General features: G+C 35.6%; 1 protein-coding gene and 1 long non-coding RNA gene across 3 annotated transcripts in view; one reads left to right on the top strand and one right to left on the bottom strand.

Annotated features, from left to right (window-relative positions):
- LOC141556277 (uncharacterized) overlaps positions 1 to 15,557 on the top strand; it is a 133,948-nt gene extending 118,391 nt beyond the window's left edge. Inside the window, exons 4-5 of the long non-coding RNA XR_012486480.1 lie at positions 14,011 to 14,050; positions 15,390 to 15,557. This is a non-coding gene — a long non-coding RNA (uncharacterized LOC141556277). The remainder of the gene's footprint in view (positions 1 to 14,010; positions 14,051 to 15,389) is intronic.
- Positions 2,349 to 15,667, bottom strand: MED6 (mediator complex subunit 6). Of its 2 annotated transcripts, XM_074290146.1 has the most exons (8): positions 15,559 to 15,667; positions 12,982 to 13,141; positions 11,074 to 11,165; positions 8,835 to 8,917; positions 8,419 to 8,527; positions 6,663 to 6,778; positions 3,671 to 3,698; positions 2,349 to 2,770 (listed from the first exon to the last, which is right to left on the bottom strand). In XM_074290146.1, exons 1-8 carry the CDS (start codon positions 15,578 to 15,580, stop codon positions 2,640 to 2,642), a joined length of 741 nt encoding a protein of 246 aa, XP_074146247.1. In that variant the 5' UTR covers positions 15,581 to 15,667; the 3' UTR covers positions 2,349 to 2,639. The 2 variants fall into 2 exon arrangements, with proteins under 2 accessions (XP_074146247.1, XP_074146249.1); XM_074290148.1 differs by lacking the exon at positions 3,671 to 3,698 and having other exon boundaries at positions 2,349 to 2,790; positions 6,647 to 6,778.
- Between the last annotated feature and the right edge of the window lie 1,517 nt (positions 15,668 to 17,184).

Below are 17,184 nucleotides of genomic sequence, written 5' to 3'. Positions count from 1 at the left end.
TAACTTTAAAGCAAACCCTTTAGTAAGAGATCATTTCTACAACTTTTTGAAATTATCTCTGTGGGGTAGCTACATGGTGCAGTAGATAGTGTGCTGGCCCTGAAGTCAGGAGGACTTGAATTCAAATCTATACTTATACTTCCCAGCTGTGTAAACCTGGGCTATGTAGAGCTTTATGGCTGCATTTTCCCACTTTTACTTATCTCTGTCTCTATCTTATCAATCTCTATCATAGAATCAAAATTACTATTTTGAAAAGGGATCTTGAATTTCAGGATTCTAAAATCTAGTATAAGATATTGGTATACAGAAATTTCTGTGGGAGAGGAGTCTAAATTTTGTAATTTTTGCCATGCTGAACCTTTAGTGGGGGACATGTTTATGAGATGTTGTCAAATGCATAAGCAGGTTCTAATAATTGAGAGCCATTTTGTTCTTGAAGCAGCTGGCCTTTTGACTATTTTGGACAAAACTATTTTGGAAGGGTTTAAGTCTTAACTTGGAATCCACAGTTTCCTAACAGGCTCATAAAATTACATCTTTATTTTTCACTAACTTATAAACTAAAATGTGGCATTTCCTTCAATTGTTAATTTTTTTAAGTACTCTTAAATAATGCACCTTTCCCTGGAAGATCTGGCAATGTTGATATCTATCTATCTATCTATCTATCTATCTATCTATCTATCCATCATGAAATTAGGTATTTGAATGGAAGACAGGAAGAAGGACTATGCTTGATCTAGAAGAATAGCAGTAGACTTTAGGAGGAAAGGCGCGCTTTAAAAGTTTTGATGCTTTTTTTCTAAATAGCAGTCACTTTTCAATTTTATCCTCTTCCTGCCAGAACTCTTAGTTTAACAAAGAAAGATAATCTAATAAAGGTCAATTCATAAAGCAACTGCCACTGCCACTGCCAAATCCCCCACTCTTAGTCCAATACCTTGAAGTGTTTGTTTCTAATATTTGTTTCATTATCAGTGGCACCCTGAAGACGTGTCAAAGAAAGACTAAATAAAGACCAGTGAATGGCTAAACTGGGCTCTTCCAGGAGGAAGCGCTGTCTAGGGCTAATACATCGTAACCCAATATATTCCAAAAGAACATTATCTAAATATAAAAGGCCATATCATGAACAAATTAGAGTGAGATGCCTTCAAAACTAAATAGAGAAATGATTCTTAACAAGGAATAGAGAAGAACATAGTAACTAAAATAAACAATCTTGATTACATAATACTGAAATCTTTTCACAAACATTAATGACATTAGAAGGGAAACAGTTGGAGAAGCGGAAACAAGATGATGGAGAGGAGTCACAACTTAATCTGAGCTCTCCTTGATGTCCCTCAGATTAATACCAAATCAAGCTTCTAACTTGGGTTTGGAGTGACAGAACCCACAAATATTTGGAGTGCAACAAATTTCCAGCAGAAGATATTTTGTAAGAATTTCAGAAAAGATCTGTTTCAATGGGGGGTGGCAGGTGTAAGGTGCAGAGACTACAGTAGTGTTGGTGACTGTCCTGCTTACAAGCCAATGAATCAGATTAGATGTGAGACATCCAACACAAATACAAAAGGCAAATAGTGAGCTTCTGAACCTCAGAAAAATGTGGGACCTGGCCATGCCTACCCAGCACCAGAAGTTTGTCAGCATGGACCCAGCACAGCCACTGTCGCTTATAAAGGAAGTTTGGGACAATCTCCCCTTACCCTAAGAGCAGACCTCAGACTTTTTAAAAAATAAGCAAAAAACTAAAAACACAAAAACAAATGCTGACCAGATATAGTTTTTATGGAAAAGGAGAACAGGCCAAGATGGAGGGGAGTAGATATGACTTTGTGGCCTCCTCTGACTTTCTCTCAAGCCAACAGTAGATTAAGCAAATAAGCATCTACTCACAAATCCTACATTGCAACAATGAACTGATATCTAAACTTCCTAAATTCATTCATATGGGCATTTGGGATTCATGTTCCAATCCCAGGCTCATCCTAGACTTAATTTAATATAGATATTTTGGTGTTATACCTTATATTACTATATAATCACCTATCTGATTAACATCTCCTTTCTCTGTCCCAAGTGGGGGATGGAAGTGAAGAAAAATAAATAATCTATCAGAATCATTTAACCTAATAATACAGGTCACACCCTTAGACAACAAATACCTCTTCCTTAGTAATACCAATAGTAATAATGACATTTAAGGTTGTAAAGTAAAAAATTACTGGATGATATAAGATGGGCCATGAAAGTTAGCTAGATGAAGATCCAGATACAAAGAAAGTACCATAATTTACTAATGAAGGAATAAAGCAAACAAAAATATCCCAAATCCAATATTCTATAAAGTTATTTTATTTGACAAACACATACACACTTTTATATATACATAAAATTAATATGGTAAAGCATACAAAAGATTAATGAAAAAAAAATCTAACATACAAAGAAGGGAGATGAAATAAATCCTTTCCTAGGAAACCAAAGCTTTTTATTAAAAAGAGAAATTTGTAACAAGGGATTTTAAATCTTGTAATTATATAAAGTCTTTATAGCAGAAGTCTGATGTCATCCAGAAAAGGGAATTTTGTATGTTTCTCTTTGGTAGTGGGAAAACAACAGCCCAACATTCACTGTAGTCTCATTCGTTTCTCAGGGGGACATTTAGTGCTGGTTGTCTGCTGGACATTTTTGGGTGTCTCTTTTTCCTCTGTTTTTATTGCTTCAGGTGTGGGTTCTGGCTCCTTCTTGGTCTGATCCACTGATAACAAAAACATCATGCTGAGGGTAAGGCTAAATTTTTAAAAAATGCCTTCTAAAAATAACTATCACAAATAACACAATCCTTTTGTAGGGAAAGAACAACAAAATTTTAGCATCCACCTAAATTCTCTAAATACTGAGGTCCTGCCCTCCTACTTTTAAAAACCCTTGTGATCTAAAGGTAAATGTAAGAGAAAGAAGTCTTTATATGTTCTTCAGGGCTCAACTGTTGTTTGAGACAAAAAGATGTAGCATTTTCCCCCTCATTTCAAGTTTTATTCTTTCATTCAGATCTTTATATAAGTGTTACAGAGTTCAAAAGAAAAATAGAACATTTTCAAAATGCATATATATGCATTTTATTACATGATACATATATAATACATTATGTATAAAATGTATTTTTATTTATATGTATGCATACATATGCACATCAAATAAAAATCTCATATACAAAAAATATTTGTAATTCATTCTGCAGATACCAATACTTCTACACTAACGAACTGTTTGAAATGCTTCAGTGTCACTTTCTTGACAATTTAGAAGATCTTAGATATAGGAAACAATAAAATATAGTAAGTCTAGGAGAACAAAGTGCCTATTCTTATATAGCCTATAGTCTTTTTTTTTTTTTTTTTTTTTTTTTTGGCTAAGGCAATTGGGGTTAAGTGACTTGCCCAGGTCACACAGCTAGGAAGTGTTGAGTACCTGAGGATTTGAACTCAGGTCCTCCTGAATTCAGGGTTGGTGCTCTATCCACTGCACCATCTAGCTGCCCTTACAGCTTACAGTCTTACACTTCAACCATCAAAAAAAACTATTAATGAAGTTACTTTTGTCCTAAAAAAGTTATTATTTTTATTTTTAATTTTCTAAGAATGTTAGATGTTCATACCTGGGACAGGCTTTTCTCCAGGCTTTTGCTGTAACGAGAGAAAAAGACAATTTATTAATAACTTAATATTAATTAATAGCTTACACATGCAGCATAAGATTTATCAAGATTTTTTTGGAGGGATTCAGGAGTGAAATATTGAACAGAATCAGGAAAAAATAGATAGATATAGACATATGAGAGGGAAAGAGAGAGGGAGACAGAGAGAGACAGAGAGAGAGAGAGACAGAGAGAACGAACATAGAAGAGCTGTGCAAACTGTCTTCTTCCTTTAGCACACTTTTCTTCTTTAGCACTAAATTTTTCCATACTATATCTGACAAAAAAACTAAAGGTAAATCAGAGCAGAATTGTCAAACATCAAATTCACTGCACCAAAAATAATCCCAACCCAACATGAATATGCCTAATTAAGGTCCCATTCTACTGAAGCAAAATGGAATAATGGAAACCAAGAAGATTCTTGAGGTATTCCTGAGACTGTCCTTTACAACTACTTGAGGATTTTACTCATTTAGTAAATATTAAGTGTTATGTACAATATATGACGCTAGATGATAAAGACACATAGGTAAATTAGACACAATCCCTGGGTTCAAAAATCTTAAAACTCAGTAACAGATAAAATAAGTACACAGATATGAATAAAACAATTAAGGAGTAACATATGCATGTATTAATATTATACAGTGTTGTGAAATCAGATTAATTAGAAATTTGTGTGTGTGAGAGAGAAATAGAGGTTTGGAGGTGGAGCTTAGGGAAGACATCAAGGAGGCAGAAGACTTTCAATAACAGATTAAAGAGTTTAGATTTTATTTGATAAACATAAAGAAGCTACTGAAACTGGGTTATAAAATAATACTATACTTACATATCAATGAAAATCGAATTAATAGCTGTATGAAGAATATTTGGATAAAAGGAACATGGGAGGAGTGAAAGCTGAGAAGCTGGTACAACATTCCAGTAAAAAATTATTTAGCACCTAACCTAAATAGTGGAAGAAGAAAGGAGACAGTGGAGAGGCTACAGGATTTTATAAAATTCAGGCTTCCTCATTCATATGTGAGCCTTTTCTCACATTATTTGCCCCAACGTACTCTTGACTCCATACAGTCAAGCTGCATTATTCCCAGACCCTTGAATATGACATGCTTTCCCAAATCTGCTCATGTAGTTCCCCATCTCACTTTGCCTACTAAATAAAATTTCATCTTTACTTTTCAAACTTACCTCATACTATTTCTCTTCTAGCCAAACTACTCATTACTCCCGAATTTGTCCTACCCTCTTTTTTGTCTTGTGTTCTATCTTCCTCCTGTCTTTGCTACCCCCTCCTCCCTCCAATTCTACCAATGCCTATAATGCAACTCTCCCCTTTCTTGGTTGCAAACATTGTCATTTAGGTGCTGCTTTCTCCTTAAATTCTTTCCTGATACGATTCTCTCCTTTAGCTAAAGTAAGCTTTCTCTTACTGGGATCTTATAAAACTTTGCACCTCACTTATGTACTCATTTTCTAAGTAGTTCTGAATAAGGGTAGAGATGATGTATCATTCATCTTTGTATTTTCAAATCACAGCAGAGTGCCTTGCACATAGTAGGTATTTAATAAATATTTCTTGAATTGAATTGTTAAGAAGAAGCTGGAATGGTCCTCAAGTATTCCACTCCAATTGGAGTGCTGTTGAATAGAGTTCTCTACAACTCTCAAAACTGGAGCAGAGATGAATAAATAGCTAGTCAGCTTCTGAAAACTGTATTCTTGAAATCATAAAGTATAAAGATAGAGATGAAAAATTTTCGGCCAACCACATCTGATTATCTCTCTTGAAAACCTGCTTATGAGAGTTTTCTCTTCCCCACACATAGATGTTAGTACCATACCCAATTATGCTACATTTAGTTTGTATATGCATACATAGTACATTTGATCTACACTGTTACACTGTAGGCTTCCTGAGGGTAGACACTGTTTTGCTTTTGACCTGGAATCTTCTTTGTCTAGCACAATGCTTAGTATATAATTCATATTCTTAGTGGAATACAAAATTCCTATTAATTCCTTTATCCTTCATTAAGGATGTTTTCTTTACTAAATATCACTTTTACTCTTATTTTTCTCAACTCTGTTGCTTAGACAACCTCTTCACTATTCCCATCCTATCACCATCTACTTCCTGACTCATTCTATTTGTCTACAAATAATCTATACCTGGAGTGTTCTCCAACTAGATTTCAAAATTTCCACCCTTTTCATAATTCTAAGAGAATATAAAATGCCATTTCCTCCATGAAATTTTCAATCTTTCCATCAACTAGGATTCCCTTTGTGGAAATATTATGTATATTGCAGGAGGAATACAGAGAGGCTTGGAGAGACTTACATCAACTGATGCTGAGTGAAATGAATAGAACCAGAAGATTGCTGTACACTTCAATGCTGTATGAAGAGGTATTCTGATGGAAGTGGATATCTTCAACATAAAGAAGATCCAACTCACTTCCAGTTGATCAATGATGGACAGAAACAACTACACCCAGAGAAGGAACACTGGGAAGTGAATGTGAAATATTAGCACTACTGTCTATCTACCCAGGTTACTTATACCTTCGGAATCTAATACTTAATGTGCAACAAGAAAATGGTATTTACACACATAAATTGTACCTAGGTTATATTGTAACACATGTAAAATGTATGGGATTGCCTGTCATCGGGGGGAGGGAGTGGAGGGAGGGGGAGATAATTTGGAAAAATGAATACAAGGGATAATATTATAAAAAAAAAATTACTCATGCATATATACTGTGGAAAAAAATTCTAAATAAAAAAAAAAAGAAATATTATGTATATTGTTTTCAGCTTTTTCCTGTTTTCATGTGAAACAAAAATAGCATACATAATAATCTCACTAACCAGCAACAATGGATGTTTAGAACTTGCAAATTTCATATGTAAAATAAAAAGTACCAGCACAAATTATTACCTGAACAAATTTGGGTGGAAATTTCTGTCGTAGATCTAGGAGTAAAGCATCTACACGCTGCCTCTGAAAAATAGAACTTGGTTCTTCTTTTCTTTTGGCTTTAGGTTTGGCTTTATCTATAACATAAAAAGTACAAGTTACATCACCATAATCAGATAGGAAACAGTACCTTGTATTTATCATATGAGAACCAAATACCATTTTATGGCTGCTCAATCTACTGCTTAACATAGTACTAGGCTTTATTCTTTAAAAATAAAGAGTTTGAATAGCAACAGTATTTAATCAATCTACATAGGAAGGCAGAAATAGATATCAATTATCCATAGCACAATTCAAAAGTTTAATGAAATGTTAATGTACAAATTAAGTCTGAAGTGCTCAAAAATACTTCAGATTCAATACTAACCACAACCTACTGAAAAAGATGAACCTGGATGGTAGAACCAAAGACATTAGTTAGGCTGGGGGCAGGGGCACACACTTACACACACACACAATTCTAAGTCCCTTCTGTGGAATGCATCCAAAGGTGAAAAGTATCTTTAATATGGTTTACATCAAGAGCTATTATTAAATTACATAGAAATTATATATTTATATGTATATATATATGTATGTATGTATGTATGTATGCAGAGGAATTGGGGGAAGTAAGACAGCAAGTAGCTAACTGTGGGAACTGAGGGAATCATATCTGACTATCTTGTGACTCAATTCTGGGGCTAGTTCAGTTCCATTTCTATCCAATTATGTATCTAGTCCAAATTCTATCTTGTGATAAAGTTTCTTCAATTGTAGTAACTAAGAGGAAACCTTATTGGATTATTTGATTTTAAACCTATATGGCTGGGAAACTGGACCACTTATCCCTGCTGCTTGGAGACCCTTAACCAATGATGTAGGTTATGCTGACCAGAAACATGGTTAAATTCAAAGATTGATGGAAAGAATACTTGCACTATCATATGTCCCAAGCAACCCATATGTCTAATATAAAAATTGGTTCTGTATTGATAATTCAGTTCTAGTTTCCATGTTCCTTTAATTGTTCAGATACTTAGGGAGAATGGGACACCCATCTCTCCCTCCCAACTTGGAAAGTCCCTAACTTTTCTCTTAACTAGAAATAAGTTTACCTAATGCTGTATTGTATCCTTGTAATTAACTGGCTTTATCTGATTAACTGTTTTTAATTTATAAAAGCCAATCTCCCCCTATATTTGGAGTTTAACCCTAAGCTAAAGAGGCCTGCTCCTGGTTTGTTGAGCAATTATCATGAACTGCTTAATAAATCAATATGCTCAGAAGGTAAATCCTTTGTTTTCTGAGTCATTTCATCTTTTGCCCACCACACATGTTCTGGGCTGAAAGAGAAAATGTCAGATAGAAATTTTGTTCATGGGTAGATCCCCTATTTGTCTCTTGAAATATATGTGTGTGTGTGTGTGTGTGTGTGTGTGTGTGTGTGTGCGTGCGCGCGTGCGCGCCTTTCATTCACAATCTTTGGATCTAATAAGCATAAGTCTCTAAAACATATCTCTAAGATTTCTTTTCATACAGTAAATCAAACCATATTTGAAATGATAGAAATTACTATTCCTATGGTTCAAATTAGTTCTTTTATCAGTTTCAGTTATAATAACTTTTTTTCTTAACTCTGTAAATACTTCTCCACAGGATACAAAGTATCCCTTATTCTTTATTATTCTCAATGACACAGCATTTGCATCCTAAAAAGTCTTGGATGTCCTACCTTGTTCTTCCTGATCTTTGAAGTGCCACCAGTACCCTTTGGAAGGGTGGTAACGACAGTATGACATAGCTTCATCAAAAGCTGACTGAATTCCATGCACAGCTGTGAGCTTGCAAAAGAAGAAAGTTTTGAGTTTCTCACTGGGCAAAAAATTACAAGAATAAATAAAATATATTATTTTCTATGACTCACAGAAACAACAAAATTATATGGCTAGATTTGTGGGATTCATTTTGAGAAATAACTCAGACTATAACTATCCCTGGACAACATGGAGTTCAGGTTTCAAAAGTAAAAATTCCTAGACAAATCTGTCAGAGAGGAAAAATACTCATTTGTGGTTAAAAAGTGTTCTATGCATTGATTCCTTTCCTGATCATCATCCCAACTCCAAACTCTTACAAAAGGGTTCTTACCACTCTAGAATTTATGACAGATCCCAAATCCGGTGCCTGATAAATTACTCCAGCAATGATATAATAATCAGCTAATGGAATGACTGAAACAATAAAAAAGCATTTCTGAAATTTGAGTTAGTAAATACATGACATTAGAAATAAACACAAATAGTTCAGTGTTCATCATAGAGAAAAACATTTTATAATAGTAAAAATAGTTTGACAGAAAAGAAATATGGGGAATTGCCCAAGTCAATAACATGAATGGAAATTAAGAATCAAATTCCCAAACTTTTGGCATTCCTTAGAGAAACCAGAATGTGTCTCTAAGAGAACATTTTCTGGACAAATGGACCAGCATCTTGCTACATAAAGAAAAATAAAAACCTTAGAGCAGTTTTAAGACTTTTGGGATAATGTATAGCCAATTGGTGCTCAGTTAATAATTACTTATTTTTCTCTAATTCCTTCTAAGAAACAAACTCATTTCTTCATTAGCTTTGCTCCCCACTTTCTTTTCCGTTTCCTCATAATAGCCTTCTTATCCAAGAAATCACTATGTCCTTATGACCTACTAAAACTAACACTGGGCCACAACTATCTCCACTTTTTGGAGAGCAGCACCATCCATTCTTCTTCAGCTCCTTTTCATTTATAGTTTTTGTCTATTAAAATGTAAGTCCCTTGAAGGGCAGGAATCTTCTTATTTACTCATTTGCTTGTATTTTTATCCCCAAGAAGACAGAAGCTTGAAAGAGTTCTCTGAGATTATCTAGTGAATATCTCATTTTACAAGAAATGAGAATAGGAATTTAATAGGAAATAAGAATTTAGTAATCATAAAGGAAACACAATCAAATCATAGAAATATCAAGATGAACTACTAATTTCTGATTTTTATCTGACATTCCATATGACAGAATTAATATTTATTGGACATGTTCATGAAAGAGATCAATGACAAAAAGAAAGGTTCCATATGCACCAAAATAAAATGATACTTTTTGAGTACCAAGTACCAAGAGCTAGACTCAATACAGGTGTCAAATGGGAAATAGCTAAACAAGTTGTGGTACTTGAAATAGTACTGTGATATAAGAAATTATGATTATGATCAATAGAGATTCAAGGGAATGTATATGCAAATCAACAAAAGAAGAACTAGAAAAATAATTTACACAAAAAATGAAAATTAAGAGAATACCAATAATAATCAAACCTGACTCCAAAGGCAAAATATAAGAAATTAACATCCTTGAATATTTGTACAAGTATAGGTTTATGAGTGTGGATAAGAGGAGGCAAACATGCTGCCCAAACCAGATTAAAATGTAATTATCAAATGTTTAACAAAATAAATTAAAAACATCATAAAGAATGTTAACTTGAGGTTTTCTAATTCAATATACCACCTGCAGAGATCTAACACTACTGGTATATACCACTGCACACAGTGGCAGACTTAGTTGTTGTACTGAATAATTTTGCTGAAATATTTTTAACTCCTTTTTTTAGTTTTTATTATAAGAGATGGTTTTCTGGGATAGAAACACCTGGAATGTATATAATGTAGTAACAAAAATCATAAACAAAAATTTACTTCTAAAAAATAATAATTAAGTATAAAGGCAGATATAAAATCTAATTAAGCATGTTCGGAGCGGCTGGGACATGAAATTCCCATGTTTATGTTAATAATGAAATAGTCTCAACAACTACCATTAAAACATGGAAGATGAGACTCCCAAAACCAACCCACAATAAAATAATGCTGAGCTACTATTCCTTTAAGAATAATTAATATCTTACAGGAAATAATAAAACTTTTTCCTAATAATTAGCAGATATAGTAGTTCTCAATATCACAAGCTAACTATTTAAGTTTACTAGATTGCTCTTAAACTGAGAACATAAAATATGACATGAATTTTAATTTGTTTGATTTTTTTAAATCAACTAATGTCCTATTACAATAAAGACATTATTTCTCACAATCATTTGAACCTATGAGCATTAAGTTTTCCTTGCATAGTTAACATTTTGCCACTAGAGGGCAACCTGTGTTTTTTCTGAAAAAGTCACATGGGATATAATTTTAGGAAAATAAAAAAATATTTATTGATAACAAAAATTATTATTGATGATTATTGTTTAAAAAAATTATTGGAGTCCCAAGAATCTACAAGTGATTACAATTAACAAAAAGACCTGGAAATGGGAAAAGAAAAAAAACCGGTTTAAAGTGCAAATCACTTACCTTGTGTAGAAGATTGCCTCTGTTGCTTCCGAATGATAAAAAGAATGGGTTCTTGAGCATGCAAAAGGATGTACTCTACTCCAACCATTTGACTGAAAAACAAAATACTTGGAATCAAGAAATCTATAAAAACTATTTCAAAATTAACCTTATAAAGTTTTCAGTGTAGGATAATATTTATGAGATATGAAAGGCACCTATATTAAGGAAAATACTTCTGTGATTTGGTGAATGCATAATTAAAACTAGGATTGAAGTCCTAGATGATATCTCTTGATGAAGTCTTATAATAAAAAAACCATTTTCTATGAAAATTAAGTTTAGGCAGAAAGCAATGTAATCAAAAAACCATAGCAAAATGGTACACAAAATTTTAGGCAGGAAAGCAAGGGATTAGAGATGATATAAGCATGGACTATAAACAAAAGCAAATCTAAGGGTTCTATATTTTGTTTACCTGGAATTGAAAAGCTGCCCAAAGAACATAACAAATGTTTGATTATGATGAATTAATGTTGAAAATTACAGATAATAATTATTTACCTTACAAAATCAGTTTTTAAAAATATCAAAATAAATGTACTTTTTGAATAGCTCTCATATTTACCTGGCAAATGAAAGAAACAATATAATGTTATATCTTTTAAGATTTAGGAAAATCTTATGAACCAACAAAAAAAGATAAGCTCCCTGACAGATTTAACTTCTCTCTTGATATATATCTATGTAGATATCTATCTATCTATCTATATATATATATATAAAATGTGTGTCTATATATGTGTGTGTGTGTATATATATATATACACATGCATATATGCCACCAATAAATACTTGTTGACTAATGAAAAATAGTAAGACATGGCAGATAAAGAAAATCCTCATGACAGGTTCTAGGCAAATCACTTTACCTTTCAGTACTCCAGGCAACTAAGATTATAAAAGTACAGAGCTGCTATCAATCTTCATTGCTAAAGGGAGTTTTGTACACTAATAAAATCATACACCAAAGATTTGAATCCTCATCCCAATTTTACTCCAGTGCCCCCTCAAAAAATTCTAAAACAGCTTTCCTATCTCTTTATTTTACATTAAAATGTATGTCTTTTCTCTCAAATGAAATTTTGACTATGTTAAGTACTTAGATGAGCATTCTTAAGACCTCAAACTAGCAAAGGTACAACTGGTATAAATAATGTTGATTCCATTGTTAAAACACTTCCCTGTATCAAATTAACCAAACTTGCTGCCTGCCAGATTAAAGATTTTGGAGCCGGACAGGACCTTAGGGATCTAGTTGAACCATCTCAATTTACAAATGATGTGAAGTTATTCCCCATTTTAACTGATGGCAACAAATTCGTTTTATGGGCATACCCCACATAATGCAGTCCCAACAGTAATACATTAATGTATTATAAACACATAGTCCCAATTTCCCAATAATTAATGCTTCTCTTTCAAACCTCCATCCACAGTCTAAGGGAGAGTGGTAAATAACCAATCAGAAAGAGCTGCTGGGAGGGCCAGGAAGAGTTATTATTTCCTCCAATGAAAGAAGTTTCCAGGCAAATAAAGACATCTCTCTGATCATACTTTAGGTTTTATAGTTCAAATTTTGGTCATCCAGAATTGAACGTACCATTTTTAATACTGTTTGCTGGCACTAACTACACTGTCTTTTATTTTTATTTAATGTTATGTTTTCATAGAACCAAATAGTCGTATCAGAATACATCTATTGAGAAATACATAGGAATTCTCTTTTACAGCTAATTAATCCATGTCTTAATAAAATATAACTTACATTCTTTTTGACTTTTATTTTGTAATTTATGAGCTACAGCTATGAAAAAGCAGATCAATAGTAGTTCTTGTTGGCAATAATACCGTATTCTTGCAACTTACTTTAAATGCTCCAATGTGAGTCTCTGCATTTTGACCACTTCATTATTACAAGTCCGATCATAAAAAGGGTTACTTCTTTCAGAGAAATAATCCAGGACACTTCCACTGTTCAATATAGGGATCCAAGAACTGTCAACCCATGAAATTCCCAACAGGTTGTCTATGAAAGATAAACAGAGAAAGAACGATTAAAAAAAAAAAAAAAAAAAGAAAGCAAATTACATATAAAAATCAGCTTTCCTTCTCTGCCCATCAAATCATATCATCTCTCACCTCAAATGAATAGGATAGATTAAAAAATGATATAGTTTTTTTAAAAGGCTTTATTGATGTCTTTTAAAACATTACATAGTTTTCCCAAGCAGGACTCCCCAACAAGGAAGCAATCACATATTTTAAAATAGCATTTTTTTAATAGAAAAAGGGGGGAAAAAATCAACACAGTTGGTCAATATACTAAGAAGTCCAAAAATAAATGTAATATTTAATCATCAATGGATCTCCTACCTCCACAGATTTGTTGGTAGACAGCATCCTCTCATAACATTTCTTTTGAGCATATTTGTTCTTTACAATTCTGCAACATTCACTTCTGATTTGTATTTGTGTATGTATATATGTGTGTATGTGTGTGTGTTCTTTCCATTTACATTGCTGTAGTCATTATGTACATTCTCTTTTTCTTGGCTTTGTTTACTTTACTTGGCATCAAGCAAGCCATTTAGATCTTTTCCATGCTTCTATGTATTCATCACATTCATCATTTCCCAAGCCCTGGGTTTGCTCCTGTCGTGGGCACATTAACATTGAGTGTCCTATAAATACAGAATACACCCTTAAGTGGCCAACTATTTGCCACTGCCTGACCCCCTGGTAACAAGAAAAATAAGATGAGAATGAAAAATATAACATAAATCATAATCACTGGAAAAATACCTCAAAACATATGCCTCATTTTGAAGGGTGGGGTGCAGGGGGGTGTCAGAATTAGTTATAATATGTATTGTTGTTGTTTGTTCTTTGTTCTAGAAAGAGGACCACGACATCAGAAAGGTGAATGCCATGATGGGTAAGTTGGATTTACCTGAGTAAGAGCTATGCAAAGTTGACTGCCTCACTTTCCTCTCCAGAGCCATCCGTGTTCAGAGACAAGATACAGATCAGGACGACTGGAGATGGCCCAGGAGAGACCTGGCCTTTGTAAGCCAAGGTCTTTAACAGGTCTCAGTTCAAATGAAACAAGCCCATTTAGTGATTAAGGCTAGGTAAGAATTAAAGCAAAGAATGGCTTCTTTTAACTAGTCAAAAAAAAAAAAAATACAATCTGGGAGAAGACCCTCCAAATTTCCGGCCAAAAGAAAAAAACAATTGCTATTCACATTCACTGAGTCAATCTGGGCCCAAAACCAAAAGTATCAAGAGAGGCTTGCCCGGTGACCTGGCTTCCATTGATTGGCCAACAAGAAGTCCTAGCTCATTTCCCACTGGGTCAATTTCAATTGTCCATGGTATTGACATTTGCCCATGATACACGGTATAAAAGAGCATCAGGATAGAAAACTTTGGAAAATGAAGTGGGCTACTTATGGAGCAAGATCTAAGGCTAATAAAGAGACAGCCAGAGTGTGAACGGGTACTCACACAATTTTAAAACATCCAGAGGATCCCTTCCCCCTGTCTCCCTTTATGAAAAGAGAGGGATAAGGGTCCCAGAGGATGGTATACGGGTGAGAGCTGGGTCTGAGCTGGAGGTGAAAGGCTCTATAAAGAAAGCCGTCTTCGTGAAGCTGAGGCTAGACCAAGAAAAGGGGCAGGGTCGTCATAGTTCCAGGAAATGATACTGCCTCCCTCGGACCTGTGGATACCCCATCGGAATAAATTTCTCGCTTTACCAACCATCCTCAAAGATTACTTCTTTTTCCCTGACAAGTTGTCTCACTTAGCAGTGACCTTGTCGGCCTGTGTCTCCCCCATTAGACACATTAGACCCCCATTGAGTTCCTTGGGCACAGTGGCCCTTTCCTGCCTTTTTTTTTTATATATATATTCCCAGCACTTAAAAGTCTGTTATTGCTATCTGCTCTTTTCAGCGGCGTCCTCTCCTTGACGCTTTTTGGGATCTTCTTGGAAAAGACATTGGGGAAGTTTGCCATTTCCTGCTCATTTTACAGATAAGGAAACTGAGGCAACAACAGGGTTGGCAGATTTAAGCAGGGTCACATTAGCTACTAAGTGTCCCTCAGGCTGCATTTGAACTCAGGTCTTCTTGACTCCCACTGCACACCTAGCTGCCTAGCGAGGCACAGAGTAGGCGCGTAATAAATGTCTGCTGACTGACTCGCGTAGGACGATAACGCAGACCCACCACCTCAGTTTCCCCTCTCGCTCTAGTCTCTGTCTTCTGACAGGTCCAGAGCCGCTTCGGGAGACGAAAAACGGGAAGTGAGCCCCGCCCATCCTGTAACTAAAAGCTACAGAAATGTAAGAGAAACTCGAGGAAAGCAGCAAGAGGAGAGGCGTAAAACTGGCGAACTCAACTAAAGCTAGACACGAATAAAGCAAGAAAGCTCCTGTTACCTCTGATGTCTACCGCCGCCATAGCTCCAGATTTACCGCAGCTTTCTCCCACTTCCGGCGCGGAATTTACGTCAGATGAAAAACCCAGAGCGTCCCGCGCCGGAAGAGGTCCTAGAGGAAGCGGAGGCGGGACGGGGCGGGGCGGGGCTGGCCAGCGAGAAAGAAAGGGAAGGGGGAGGAGAAGGGAGGAGAAAAACTTGCCGGGGAGGGGAGAAAGGGAGGAGAAAGGGAGGGGGAGGAGGAGGGGAAGGGAAAAATAAAGGCAGATGGATGCGGAGTGAGCTGGCTAGAGAGGAGGGGGAGGAGGAAAGGAAAAAGGAGAGATTGAGAGACCTAAAAGGAGGTAGGAGGGAGACAGGACCAAATGAATGGGAGAGGTTGGCTAGAAAGGAGAAAGAGGAGCAGGGGAAGCGGAAAGTGAAGACTGCGGAAAATGAGTCTGCCCTAGATGGCTCAGCATCCTCGTTCTCTTACTCTTCTTCCACTCTGGGGCCTAGTAATAGCTAACGTTATTATAATTATTCACATTTATGTAACTGGCTTAAGAGCACGGGGAGATTCGGAGGCGATTCCCCTTTCTCCCCTCCCCCAAGCTCTCCTCTCCCCATTTTATTAGGAAGAAGTTGAGACGTCAAGAATTTGTCAGGTACGGCCTTCGTATCCGAGAGGAGACTATTTAGGACTATTTACAAATGCCAGGGACACTTTTTTAAAGTTTCGTCTGCATTAACTGACATTTTCTCCATCACTTAATTCTATCTCTTGGAGAATAAGATGTCCAAAGACAGCAGGAGGTGCCCTAAGCCTTGCCTTAGCTTCTCAAAAGACAGGGAAGTTTTGCAAACAGGGCAAGGCTGAATGGAAATGAGAAATACCCATTAGTCTAGAAAACCACTTCATCTTTTCTTAGGTTCTTACTAAGTCCTAAGTCATTACTTAACAATTCTCTAGTTCACACCTTTGGTTGGGGCCTTTAAGGGGAGTTTACCCCTTTGAACTTTTGAAGAGGAGTTTACGTAGGAAAAGGAGTTTACACAACCTTTAAAAGGAGCAAGTTCATTGGTTGACGTATTTTTCCCACAAGCCCCTGAGTTATCCCACGCCTATTCTCTGGGAGGATAAGAGAAGACAACGTAGATCAAGGAGTTCGTCTACTCTGGGACGGAGTTGGGAGGTCTCTCTGGGGGAAGAAGGGTCAGAGTCTGGGATTGAGTTGAGACAGATCTCCCAGAGAGCAATGGGCAGTTTCTGGAGACAATAGAGCATTACAATTTTTTGGTATTTTAATTGGTCAGCGAATCTAGTAGAGTATTTAAATACCTACTGTTTACCAAGGCTCCTAGGACGCTTTAGGGATACAGAGAAAGGTGAAACAGACCATGCACTCAAAGGAATGTAACATATAAGGAACTATGTACATGCAAGTTACACATAGGATAAGTGAGAAGTGCTCTAAGTGAGGAAGTACTAGCCTTAGGAGGAACTGGGAATAACTTAAAGGTGGGCTCGTGGAAGTGGCCAAGAGTCTAGAGAGAGATGCATCTTGTTAAGCAAACTCTGTGGAAAACAGTGTCATTGGATCATATAGAGTATGTGGAATTAGTAAGGTGGAAGAAGCAAGGAAAG

The sequence above is a fragment of the Sminthopsis crassicaudata genome, chromosome 2 (genome assembly GCF_048593235.1).
Source record: "Sminthopsis crassicaudata isolate SCR6 chromosome 2, ASM4859323v1, whole genome shotgun sequence".
NCBI classification, from domain to species: Eukaryota; Metazoa; Chordata; class Mammalia; order Dasyuromorphia; family Dasyuridae; genus Sminthopsis; species Sminthopsis crassicaudata.
The sequence above is the reverse complement of the archived record's forward strand: the minus strand, read 5'-3'. Positions and strand labels throughout refer to the sequence as shown.